General features: G+C 41.9%; 1 protein-coding gene and 1 long non-coding RNA gene across 5 annotated transcripts in view; one reads left to right on the plus strand and one right to left on the minus strand.

Moving 5' to 3' along the window:
• Nucleotides 1-13455, plus strand: part of rtn4rl1b (reticulon 4 receptor-like 1b) — a 145763-nt gene that overhangs the window by 129654 nt on the left and 2654 nt on the right. The window contains exon 2 of one of the 2 annotated variants that reach the window (XM_086080478.1): nt 10985-11436. In XM_086080478.1, the coding sequence (XP_085936604.1) occupies nt 10985-11436 (452 nt within the window). Of the gene's footprint in view, nt 1-10971; nt 11437-13455 lie in introns of those variants that run through there. The other variant, XM_086080479.1, reaches the window with a different exon arrangement.
• LOC147171442 (uncharacterized) overlaps nt 1-13455 on the minus strand; it is a 100409-nt gene that overhangs the window by 79384 nt on the left and 7570 nt on the right. The window lies entirely within an intron of this gene.

Raw genomic sequence — 13455 nt, forward strand, 5'->3', positions numbered from 1 at the left:
TTGATTTCCTGTTTCTTCTTGCCTCTTTGAAGCCATTACTCGAGACTGTCGTAACTCAGTGCATGTCCGTCTCTCACCTGCTATGAATAATTGATGTTTGAAACTAGTGCGCTTTATATGCAAGGAGGCAGCAGCTGCAGCAGGGAGATGCCTTACTGTTTGTTTTAGAGCAACGAGCTGGTGGAGGGGATTCGCTCAAGTGGAAACACCCTCCCACTTTATTTTTCAAGCAGGTACAGTTTCACACAAACCTGATTGTCCCAAAGTGCAACCGTGCCAGTGCTAAATATTAAACCACGAAAAGCTTTTAGCGGCATTCACTGTCGCGGAGAATGCGATCTGAGCGCTTGTCTTCGAGGCTCAAGAGCTTCACGTTGCGTCACCTAGGGGTTGTGGATTTCTTAAAAGGCCACGCCGGGAAAATAGCGACAATGGGAAGGAACATGGAGGTGTTTTTAAAAAAAAAAAAAAGGCTCCACCTCCGCAGTTCTTGTTCATAGTTTGGCAGCAACATATGGAGAAATGTGACATTTGTCGTGTGGTTACCTTGAAACGACTGCGTTCACATTGACAAAGCACTAAGCCATTACAAAGATCATGTTTCAGCCGATTAAGGGGCCACAGAATGTTGTATTCTACAGGAAGACTAATGTTTGGAAAGAGATTTCAGAACCTTGCTAAAGCCTTGCTTGCTCCGTGTTACGCTAATGGAAACCCCCTTTAGACACATTCTCATACTTAAACCCTTGAGTTTGACCTTACCGCTGGTAAGCATTCAACAGCTTTATCAAACATATGCTGGCAGGGTTGAAATCCGGCGTTTAAAGTAAGTGCAGGTCCACTTACTCATAATGGAAAGATCACAGTGCTGCTTGCTGCTGCTGCTGCTATAGATCGCAAGCACACAATAGGCCTTACCTTTTTGTCCTTTCACGTCAATGAACTATAGTACAGGCACTCATCACTTTACGATGGTCCCAATGTACAAGCTTTTATTTTACAAGATAAGACTTCGCGATGTATCCTACAGTGTTCAAAACTCAACCCTTACGTGCAAATAAGCAGTGGTTGTGGCGAGAAAAGGTACATCTGTACCTTTTTGTCTACATGTACGGGTGCAGACTGTTGGATGCTTTTGAAAGGGCCCACTATTATAAGGAATACAGTTTAAAGAAATGAACAGAAGTAGCAGTAGTAATTAGTAGTAGTAATCTAAGCTAGGGATGGACAATTTAACACACTTTACTACGAACTTTAACGAACTGTCAACGGTGTGTGTACTTTTGTACCCGACTTCTTCCGAGTGACTCAAGAATGCCACAATCATTCATGGCTGACAGCATTTCTATGTTTTTCTTCTCTAATGAAGATGTAGAAGTGGAAGTGCTATTAAGTGATGTCTGCCATCCAGTGGTAAATGGTGTTATTACAACTTAAAGGGGAAGAAAATTCTTGATAATAATATGTTATATGCAGCCCTACTAGTCTAAATGTGGTATTTCCGTTAATAGTGTTTTAGCAAAATCCAGCAGTTTTTATGAATATCAGAAGGCAGCCATTTTGCCACTTGCTGTTTGAGGGAAATTGACATCACAGTTGCTCAGGTCTCAGGTGACAACCAATCACAGCTCATCAGAAAACAGATGATTTGTGATTGGTCATTGCCCCTGAGCAACTGTGATGTCAACTTCACTCAACAGCAAGTGGCAAAATGACCGCCCCTTGAGATGGATAAAAATGGACTGGATTTTACTGCATAAATCATATTCCCTGAATTTAATATTAATCAGAATGTCATGTTTCGACTAGTGAGGTCACATGTAGCATATTATTGTCAAGAACGTTGACTTCCCCTTTAAAATGTACAAATTATGCACAAAGACCTAGTTTGCGCAGCCATGAGCTGAGTTGTACTCTTTTCTTTTTTTTCCATTGGATTATTTTCAATTTTTGGTTTATGTGTGGGTTAGTGATTGACTGCAGCGAACGGAACTCGGTCGTAAACGACGCATTTGCAGAGTTAAGGTTTTGAGTTAGGGCGCACATTACCACATATTACAAGCCTCAACAGTTGTTTATCGGCTTTTGAACTGGCGACAATTGCATTTGGAATGCTTTCCATCAATGTTATGGCACTACAGCATATGAACTATAGGCACACTTTGGATGATTTATGTTAGTTGAAAGGAGCCATTAGTGTGGCTCACACCAGCGCTGCGCCATACCGCAGCGAGGGCCCCGCAATGTTTGTGCATCGTTTTTCCAGTTTGTTGCCGTGATGAGTGAAAGTGATTGCCGTCGGCGCTGCTGATTTGGCCACAGAGACTTTTCTATGAAGACAACAACACGAGAGCGAAGAAGCGCCTGTCAAAGTGGGCAGGTGAATTCGCAACGATGTTGTCATTGAATCCAATGTGCATAATAAACTTCCCTCAATTCCGCCTTTGAAAGCGCCATCGTTCCGTGCATATTTTTAGCTTCTCTTCTGAGAAATCTGGCTGTCGCTCGCCTGAGCCACTTTTCTTATCTTTTTTAACGTTCAGCATCCCTCTGGTTTTATCTTGCTTGCTTTTGTTTAGTGTTTGTTGATAAGTACTTTGAACAAATTAGATCTTCATCTGTGTGGCTGCACCCTTCAGCTGACTCTTATTGTTCTCCCACGCACAAACAATGTTACTCTTACTTTATCACCCATCTCTCCTTGCAAAAGGGAACAACAATAACAAAACAGCCGAATGGGGGGGGGGGGGGGGGGCAGTGGTTGTTTACTCATTTCCATAGAGGAAAAGGCATTTATTTTTTACAAATTTAAAATCACAGTAAATGAAAAAAAAAGTGGTATGTCTTGGTATGTTGTTTAATATTTGTCTCTTTTAACCGTGACTTGGTGACTGGCCTTTTCCATTCATCTTTTTTTAGATTAACTCAAACATTTTATAGTCGTACCTTGATTTATGAGTGCACCAATTTACAAGTTTGGGTTGTTTTTTCTGCATTGTGAGCAAAGTCAGCTGTCTATTCTGCTCTCTCTGAGCATGCCATGTTCAGTTTGGCAAATTGGCCTCTTTTAAAAAAATAGTCCAAGTGTGCTTGCTTCCAGTTATTAATTGCCACTTACAGTTAAAGTCTACTGTGATGATGAAGATAATTGAACAATAGGTATTCAATGAAACCGCACAACTTTCTTACGAAAGTCTGTCAACTTAATGCTAACGTAATGCCAAAAACCATAGATGGGCCCACCAAACTAGAATCAATATTGCAGGAGTTATAAACCTTTGAAGAACTGATATTTTAAAATGTGAAAGTCAGAGCCGTATATAGAGAGTTTTTGGCCAACTCAGTTTCAGCAGGGTAAAAACTTAAAGATGGTATCCAATGTCATGTGGCCAGCAGTTGACCAACACGCTGTGGTTGGTCAACTGCTGAGTTGGTTGAGTTCGCTCTATATTAGGCTCTGGTGATAGTGTAGCGATACTGCCCCCCGGTGGCCAAAGTGCACAAACCAGAAGGTGCAGCCAAACGTCTATTAAATTAAACCAATAATTTTACAACGGCTTAATTCTTTACATTATATTTAATTACGTTATAACTCCTGTATGTTTTTACACAGTAAAATACAAAAACTCTTCTTTTTTTTTAATCAAAAAACACAAGGTTGACAAAATAGCCTTTTTCCAGCGTACCTGATTGGAGGCTCTGGTCAGGTGACTTTTCAAACAATGTAGACAGACTCAACATGAAAATCCTTCCTTATTCTTATCATCTAAAATGAAATCCACCAATCAGAACTTCCTGCATATGTAGGATAGGAGGTTTTGCATTTTAGCCATCAATATAATCTAAATTGTGATTGGGTAGAGAAGTGACAAGGAACGTACTAATACAAATGACATTTCAGCGTTAATGTGTTGATATGGCCATCATCTTTGCAGGTTTTCAATAGGATCCCAGTGACTGACAAGAAATCCATGGTACGATGTAGACGTGGGCGGGGCCTGCGTCCTCCCACTGCAGGGACTGATTAAATTGAAAAGCAGCACAACACCATTAGGCTTCTAATGCCGCGTTTCTGAGCATATCATTTGCCAGCGAAGCTGACGCAATCACAGAGGAGCTCGCTGCTCGACCACAACAACAACCTGACGGGGGGGAGAATACACAAAATGAGACATTGTTTGACAAAGCTAAGGCAATTTTTTTTTAATGGGTCTTTTACTTGTTATCGGGAAAAGGGTTCCTTAATGAGGCTGTTTAAGTGTTGGCAAAAGCAGACAACAACAATAGACGGCCGCGCGTTTAATTGAAGGCAGCCACTTGCTATGTCAATGCCTTTGCAACAAAAACACAATTATACTTTTCTGGAATGTTCTTTCCATTGCTGCACAGTGTCACCGATGGCTGCTATTTCCCTTTCACTTTCCTCACTTCTGTGTATGGACGAGCAGTCTTCAAATCTGACACGTCTTTGTGCCCCCCCCGCCAATGACAAATGAGAGAAAATCCACTATTGCGCAGACAAATATGGCGTCGTGGCAAGTGTCTCCACCGTGCCCGTATGCGGGTTCGAGCTTAATGGCGGCAATCAGCACTTCTAACATCATCATAAACATTTGGAAATGTCAACGTGAAATGATGATTGGTGTTTTCGAAGCCCTGCGAGCAAATGGTCGCCCTTCTTCTGTTGCGCGCTGCTTAATTAGAATAAATATGCAATCACTGACTCACACTGGAAAACCTTAGAAGAGGATGTTTTATTCAGGAGCGTATTCCCCGCTGGGAAGCGCAGGCTTATATAAACTCATATATTCAGAGCGTGTTTCTATGTAAACCTTATAGATGTCGCATCTTATTATCCTCTTGGTCCAATTTTACCTTCCAAACGCAATAAAATGAGATGATGCAGGAGTGGAAGCAAGTCACAACTTGAGGAGCCAAAATGACCACTGTTGAATTGTGCATTCTAATTGTACAAGGTGGGACAGAATCTAAGCTCTACGTACCCATGGGAACACCTTGATGCAATCCACGGCCATATAAGGTCATGTAATTTGAGCCAGGTCATGCTGCATTTTCATTATTATGCCTTTTTTTTTTCAGGTTGGTGTGGTATGGGACAAAGTAGAACTCGAACAATGTTGATGCAAATGCTCTATGCTAATAGAGCGGACACAGAATTTGGGGGAATTATCCTTCAGTTGTTTGTGTTCAACAAAACGGCGAGATGGAACATCCATCTATCCATTGTTTATACCACTTGTCCTCATTAAGATGGCAGGTGAAAACTACAACAACTAGTACGAACTATCAGCTGTTAGAAAACTGCAACCTCGCGACTCGAGCTAGATTCTGAAGTATTTCGGTTTAGGTGAACGGTATGGGATTTTTTAATAGGTTTTAGGTGAACTAATGAATACACACTCACACACAAAATAAAAAAAATAAAAAAATAAAAAATAAATACAAAAGAGAGCAATGATGATGACATGTCAAATTGGTAAAATTACCGAATGAACAATACTGAGCTCTCCAGAAAACAAAAACAAAAAACAACTGCAGTTGTTTGTTTACACTCAAACTGCACACTTTGATGGTAAGATTGGTACTGGTTGTTGGTCGGTTGGTGTTTAACTGCTCTAGAATTTTTTTTACCATATACAATATGGCACAGCTGTATTTTCTTCATCCAGAACAGACCAAGGTTATTTAAGTTAATGAAAATTAACAAATTAACTAAATAACTAAAATCAACATAATACAACAAACGAAATGTAATAAAAGGAAAATGTATTAAGAATGAAAACTAACCGAAACTACATCTTCTGTTTATAAAACTAACTAAAAAAAAAAAGAACACACAATACTTAAGACTTTTTTTTTTAATGCTCCATATATTTAACATAAATTAATTAACTAAAATGAAGCATTAAAAAAAAAAACGAATACATTACAAACTAACAAAATTGCTCTAAAAACTGAATTTAATAAATCCACACGATTACAACCCTGGAACAGACAAGAGTTGTTGATCAAACGCACGACCCACTAGAGCTGCGTCCCGAGCTCTCCACTGTGGTCTCTTCTTTATCTCCACGCTCATTCTGCTGATGCGAAGCGTTGGGTCAGTTGCCAACTCGACTTGCGTCTGTGCCCATGACAATTAATTGCAATTGAAGAGATTCGCATAGCGTGTTGTGACACAAAGGGAACAAGTCCCATTAATAATACATGTTAAGATGCTTAAGCTGCCCTCCATCAGTTCCTCCATTGACACAGACTACAACATCATCTGATGTCACTTACGCTAATTGTTTTAGCATTCTGCCTGCGTGCCCGTGCTTGTTTGTCACAGGGAACAAAAAGCAAAATAAGCTACATGTAAACAAGCTTGCTAGATAAGGTAGTGATGGCACAGATTCCGGCCTTAACTCAGCGTGCCAGGCAGAATGTTCCATAAGCCTTATGTATGACGAGGCCTTGTGTTTACAACAGTAGGATCAACAATAGTGTTTTCATGCATGTTGTATGATGTTGACGCACAGATCCCTGCGCGGTAATTGTTTCCTTGTCATTCATAGGAGATGCCAACACTACCGCAATCTCCTCTGCAGAGACACAGCGAGCTTTGTATAGTGTACAAGTGGCATTTTAGAGGGAGAATATAATCTTTTCTAAAGTCTGGTTTTACCTATAATAAATTTCATACAGTAAAAACATGCACATCTTCATTTTCGTGAATGTACCTGACAATTTAGTGGCAGGAAGGAGACTAAACATTAAACCAGCTAAAAGCAGGTCTAAGTTGTGGCGCAGGCGAGTCCAAGTCAAGTCCAAACTACAGCCCTGCTGACAAGTTCATTCATATGTACAGTACGTAAAACGATAACAAGAAACTTACTTCATCACCTTATCTTGACCTGAGCCGTACTAGCAAATCAAATTGTAATCCCAGTAAATTGAACCAAATCGAATCATTGTACTTTAAAATCGAAACGCCCTTGAATAGAGATCCTGATGTTGACGTCACACGATTTGAAAGCACTCACCGGCAACACAGGAAGTAATTCACCATTAGCAGCCTCTTGACACTTCATCGGGAATCCAACATGTCCACCTCAGGCATGTATATCATGTCCTTTTCATCAAAGTGACTGTCAATGCTCTTGAGCGGAAAGTTGACGAATAAACGCTAATTTACGCGCCTCCACTCCATTGTAGCCCATTAAAGCTGCGCCCATACTTTCCTGCCGCAGGGGGGCGTTTTCAAAGAAAGTCACGTGGCATCAGGATCTCTATTGTATCGTACCCTATGTATCGAGATACGTGTCAAAATGGTCTTTTATTGAACATTCTGTCTCGACATTTTGTAAGATTCTGCGAATTCAACAAAGCTATTCGCTAATACTCTGTACTTCTAGTCATCAGGGTATGATCATGTTCATGTAACTTTTTTCTTGGCAGTCCAACAGTCCACTCTATTAAATAAAAATAATCCTCATTTAAACACAAATTTGAAAGCCTTATTTTATGACACGCGCTGCACTTGTTGAATAAAGCAGCATATCATCCAGCACGGTTTTAAACACTCAAGTGGTGTGGTATGACACTTTCCAATCATCTTCCAGTGGAAATGCGGAGGGGTCCGGTCCAGTCGTGGTCTTTGGAGAGAAACAGGAAATGGCGTTTGTCCCGTCTAATGAGTGCCACAGTCATGCAGCTCAGCGGTCCCTCATATTAGCACACATGCTTTATTCATGAGGGCAAATCCGGTGTGAACCTTGTTACATTTGTATTCCGCACAATAGCTTCTCATTGTCTATCAAGGGACTATATCCATCCCATTTGGTTCCTTTATCTATTTCCATTGCTCGTCCTCGCAGGAAAAAGGGGAGCTTGATGATGAAGGGGTGAAAGGGGATAGATAAAACAACCTTCTGCGAGTAAAAAGAAATTGAGAGTGTCTATCATGTCCGGCCAGTAAGGAGAGGTTACGGCTTGTAATGAGCTAACACAACCCAGGAACAATAATCTTCTTTCGGGGCTTGTGTAGTATTGTTAAATGATAACCTTGCAAGCTGTAATGAGATTCTCTGTGTTCTCCTTCATGTACTGTTAAGTATTCCCAATAGCTGCCAGAATTGTCTCTTTTTTTTTAGGCCATTCACTATATACTTTTGATCAGTCACAACACTGTCTCACAAAATCTCAACTGATGGCCGTTACTTTGTTTTCATTAGAGCTTGGCTTTGTACCCAAAATCTCCACTCGCCATTTGTATTAATATCAGCGAATAACGATCAAATCAATTTGCATTTTGCGCTTTTCCAAAGAAAAAAAAGAAAGAAAAATTTAATTATATCCAAATTAAATGGCAAATGGAGTGTACTTAAAACCTTATACCTTCATCAGACGTTTACAGTCCTATTTACTTGCCTCATTTAAAAGTACCGCAGCGTATCAAACCATGGAAAGGTTTTCCTTTCTTACTTTAATCTCCAGGATCCTGCGCATACCTTGGCCAACGTCACAACCCAGGCCAGGATGTGTTTTTTTTCCTTTGGTTGCATTTTAAATCCATCCCTGTTGCCTCGTCCTAGCTAGCGCTAAGCTAGTTCATCCCTCAGGCTCAACCCTAACTTTACAAATTATTTTTTTGTTCCTTGCTAGGACGGTGTGAAAGCCAACAGCGAAGCACACTGCCAAGCTCAAGGGTAGGGCACTCCGGCACTCGAGAGCCGCTGTCCTCCTGTTTCAGATATCTCCCCCTCCTCCAACACACCCGATTCAAATGATGAGCTCATCAGCAAGATCTGTAGAAGCCTGGTAACGATCCTGATCATCATCAGGTGTATTGGAGAAGGGAAACATCTAAAACAGGCAGAACAGTGGCTCATGAGGGCCGGAGTTCCCTAACCCTGGTCAGTTATACTTTATTGACTAACTGACGGCCATCTAAAGAGTCCTCTCCTCTCTGGCAACAACAACATGCTTTAACCCGTTCTGATGTCATTCCGAAAATTCTGATTCGACGTTTGTTTTCAATGGCCAATTGGCTACTCAGTTTGACTCCGTACCTATTGGTTATCAACCAAGTGTTGAAAAGCTGCTGTGGGATTAGCTGATGGCCAGCTCAGGGTCAACCACGACTCTCACCCAATGTCATCTGGGATAGGCTCCAGCTCACTTGTGACCCAAATGACAATAAGCGCTATCGAAAATGTATGAATGGGTGGATTTAGACATACAAAGCATGTTGCTATTTGATCTACAATGCTACTTTTTAAGCCAGAAACAAATATTCCGCTCTACATATATCATGTTTTTGAGACCAGGAAAAAACAAGGCATCTGTCAGGAGATTCTGAAGGGAAAGTGGAGCGTGGGGAGTGGAGGGGGGAAGGGGGGGACGCGTCGGTGCCTCCCTGCGTGCGCAAGACTTGATGCACGTCAGCGACTCAAAAGTGTGTCACAATCTCAACCGCATCTACATTCGCATTCCCTCACACTCCTTTTGTATCACGCTTATCGCCGTCTGCCCGTCTTCCTCCTGCCGGCTCAGATCATTTTCACCCTTTGACATCTATTTAATTCTACCGAGGACATGCATGAAGCAAAGCGTTAATGGAAATAGTATAAAAGAAATATAATTAGTGAAAAGAGAGCGAGATCATTTTCTGAATAATGGGATCTCCTGGATGGATGACTCGTTGGAGAGTCAGGAGACTGTAATGACAACTATTTAAATGTAAAAATAAAACTTTGCACCAATGTTTGTTGTGTTTGTTTTATGTTAAACGGACCAAGATGAGAAAGATCCATCTCAATTACCACACTGAGCTCAAGAGCTGAGAATAAAAATGTTTCTTGTCGAATAAATAAAGCAAACCTTTATTTCCCGAGAGCCAGGCAAACCTATTTACTCAGTCAGCCGAAGCCGAGCATGATACGTCTCTCCAGAAATGGCAAAAGATTGAGATTGAGAACAGGGCGACAACAAGGCGGAAGCTGCTTTCTGGATGACTGAGAAAAACATAACGGGTAAAACATGGTATCCATGTTTTGATAGAGGTCAAAATATTTTTGGTAGACACATTCCGACAGTGCTCAACAGCGTGACAAATGTTGCAGGTTGAGGAGGATGCCTGCAAGCGGTGTGTTGCCCACTGGCAGGGTTTAGCAACCCGGATTAGAGCCGGGCCCAGGAGATCATACGTCTGTTCAAGTGGCACAACAGTGTGCAGAATTACTGTTAAAGGTCGGTGAAATTGGACGCTCAATGTCACAATTTTTGTCGCAGCTCGCTGAGAATGTGCAGAAAAAATATGCTTTTCTCTTTGGCAGAGAGATCCCGGCATAAAAGACCCGGGATTATAGGGTTAGTTAAAAGGCAACGGAGGCGTATCGATTAGAGGCAGTGAATCAGGCCTCCTCTGTGCGGTGAATAATAAACTGAGTAGAAGGCAGCCAGGGGTTTGTCAGATAGAGCTTGCCGTGCGCCGGGCTCATTTAGGACGCGAAGAAATGTGGGGAAGTCACATCTCCCGTCCCCCAGGAGACAGCAAATCATGTCACCGATCAGGAAGTGCCTCGGAGCTTCTTACCACAAGTTTAAATAAGCGCTCCATGGCCAATTTAACTGGCAAATGGGCCGATCACAGCCTACGTACTCTGGCTGACAAGTAGCGCCAACGGAATAGAGGGCAATGGGCTCGTAATGGAGCATCCTCATAAGGTGGCACACTGGCTGTATGAAATGGCTCCATTTGTGTTGCTCAGTGGGGAGCTTGTTGTTGTTGTTTGTTCTGCGCAGTGCCATGGGTCTAAACACAGTGGCTTTGGGCTGTATGGGGCAACGGAGACAATCCTTATGTTTGTGTACAAATTATCGGCAAATTGGAAAGCATTCCCTCTTGATTCCCGTTTAGTTTCGACTTTATCAACAAGAAAGTCTCATTCTAATGTGCTTCCTTTCATGTTCATCGCAGGCTGCGGGCTGGAGTTCCTGCTGGTTCTCTGCGGCTTGGAGTTTTCCTGGTCCTGCCCCCGTCACTGCATCTGCTACACGGCACCCAGCACCGTCTCCTGCCAAGCGCACAATTTCCTGACGGTCCCCGAAGGGATCCCGCCTGACAGCGAACGGATCTTCCTGCAGAACAACAAGATCCACCGGCTCCTGCGAGGTCACTTCAGCTCCAATACGGTGACCCTCTGGATATACTCCAACAACATCACATACATCGAGCCATCAACCTTCCACGGCTTCACGCTGCTGGAGGAGCTGGATTTGGGAGATAATCGCCACCTGCGCTCCCTGGCTGAAGACACATTCCACGGGTTGAACCGGCTCAGTGCTCTGCACCTGTACCGCTGTGGACTTAGTTCGCTTCCGAATAACATCTTCCAGGGACTAAAGAGCCTGCAGTATCTGCACTTGCAGGTAATCCAAAGGCTTTCCTAATATACACTTTGAGTTAATTGGAAACAACATACTAATTTACTCAAATGCAACCCACTTCCTTAAATAATCTTAAATCGGTTCATCTGCAGTGCCTCCGCTTCTTTGCTTGAGGGTCAAGACAACATAAGTGAGGAGGCAGCATTTTACGAAGTCAGCACAACATTTCCACCTGTATTTTAAGGCGCCTGGGCGAAGATGTTTTCTCAGATTTTTCTCTCTCCGACAGGCTACGAGTCATTACTATTCATCGGGCACAGCTCATTAGTTTTCTACATTTTGCATGAGTTAAGATCAAAAGCCGGTTTATTGGGGCCAACGGGGCATGCAACGGGTCACCCGCACAGGGCAAGAACAACCAGTTGCACGAAGACCGTATGGGGAGAATATTAAAGACACACTTCTTAATTATTTACCTAATAGATTTTGGATGGACTTGGTCACCTTCGCCCGCCCCTTAAGTCTTTAAAAACAACATTTTAAACCAGTCTGGGAATGGAGAAACAGTTTTGGTAAGCCTGTTTTTGTTAATCAGACATGACTGAAACCCTGACTTAGGCTAATCAATTACCTTTGGGAAAACCAACAGTGGTGGGCACACCTTTCTGTCTGCCCCGTTGTTGAAGGATGCCCACACAGTTTCGGCGAGTGCTTTATGACATGACCTTTGAAGAAAAACATGGACTGAGCACTGATTTAAGCAGGTTTTTGTTCGTCGATCTGGGTCAGTAGTTGTATAGATGTTCCTTTTTGCATCATGAAGTTTAGGGATAGGTACCGAAGACGGTACGGTTTGTGGTATGGAACGATTTGGGTCGGTACTTCCGAGCAACGATTCACGTAAAATTAAACGGTGCCAAGTTTCGGTTCTGAAGCACGCACTTCTTAAGTTGTGTCTGTGCGGGAGTAGAACAGTCAACGATTTTCCATGGCGCACTTGAACGCAACGTTTACGTACTTATGTCACCCACTCGCGCAGGATTTCACACGCTAAGAATACATTTCCAGGTTTGCAAACGAACAAGATTTTTGCGGCACCAAGCCAAACAAATACAGTTTATGAAGTATGACAGCCTCCGTGCCGGCCGCAGGCTGGCAATGTCCCCGGTTCCCCGCAATCAGTGCACAGCTGAGAGGAAGGTGTCAGCGGCAGCGGCCCTCGCCACAGCCGCTAAGAGGTCTGTCTTCCCCCACCGAATCTTTTTTTGTTGTTGTTGCTATATTTGAGTCCAACGTGGGTTTGAATTTGTAACTCACGCGGCAGGCTTTACGTCCAAAACAAAAAACTGCAAGAAAGGACGATAAGATCAATGATTCATTTGTATATTTACTGCTTAACTTCTTTGTGTTGTTCACTGCACAGAACTGTGGTTCACACTTATTACAATATTAATTTATGTGTATTAATTATACTTCAAGTAATTGTAAAACGTTACATCTTTATTTTTACTATTCCTCTCTGGCTCATTTATTTTTAATTCAAAATCTTTGTTATTTGTCAAGTTTTATATACACTGTTCCATTGCTTTTCGCTGGGGTTAGGTTCCAAAAAATACCCGCAATAAATTAAATCCGCGAAGTAGTTAGCTTTATGTTTTACATTTATTATACAGTAAATGTTTTAAGGCTCTAAAACCCCTCACCACACACTCATCTCATCGAGGCATTTTCATTTTCTCACATTTCTCTCTTGTTTAAACATTCTCAATGTTCAAACCTTCATAAATTTAATAAAATAGGTACAATACTGTAAAAAAAATAATAATGCATGCAAAATTGCGCACACAAAAATCCGCAATACAGCGAGGCAGCAAAAAGTGAACCGCGTTATAGCAAGGTATCACTGTATTGAAAAGTAATTGTTAAATTGATTTTTTTTTTAATATTTTACTGTTAAATAAACAATAGTGAACATTTATGACCAATATAATATTTTTTAAAAATTTTAAGAGAGAGAGTACAAAAGTACAGAAAATTGGTACCGCCGTTGAGTACCGGTAT

The sequence above is a fragment of the Leptonotus elevatus genome, chromosome 7 (assembly GCF_054856555.1).
Source record: "Leptonotus elevatus isolate MCC_2025b chromosome 7, RoL_Lele_1.0, whole genome shotgun sequence".
NCBI classification, from domain to species: domain Eukaryota; kingdom Metazoa; phylum Chordata; class Actinopteri; order Syngnathiformes; family Syngnathidae; genus Leptonotus; species Leptonotus elevatus.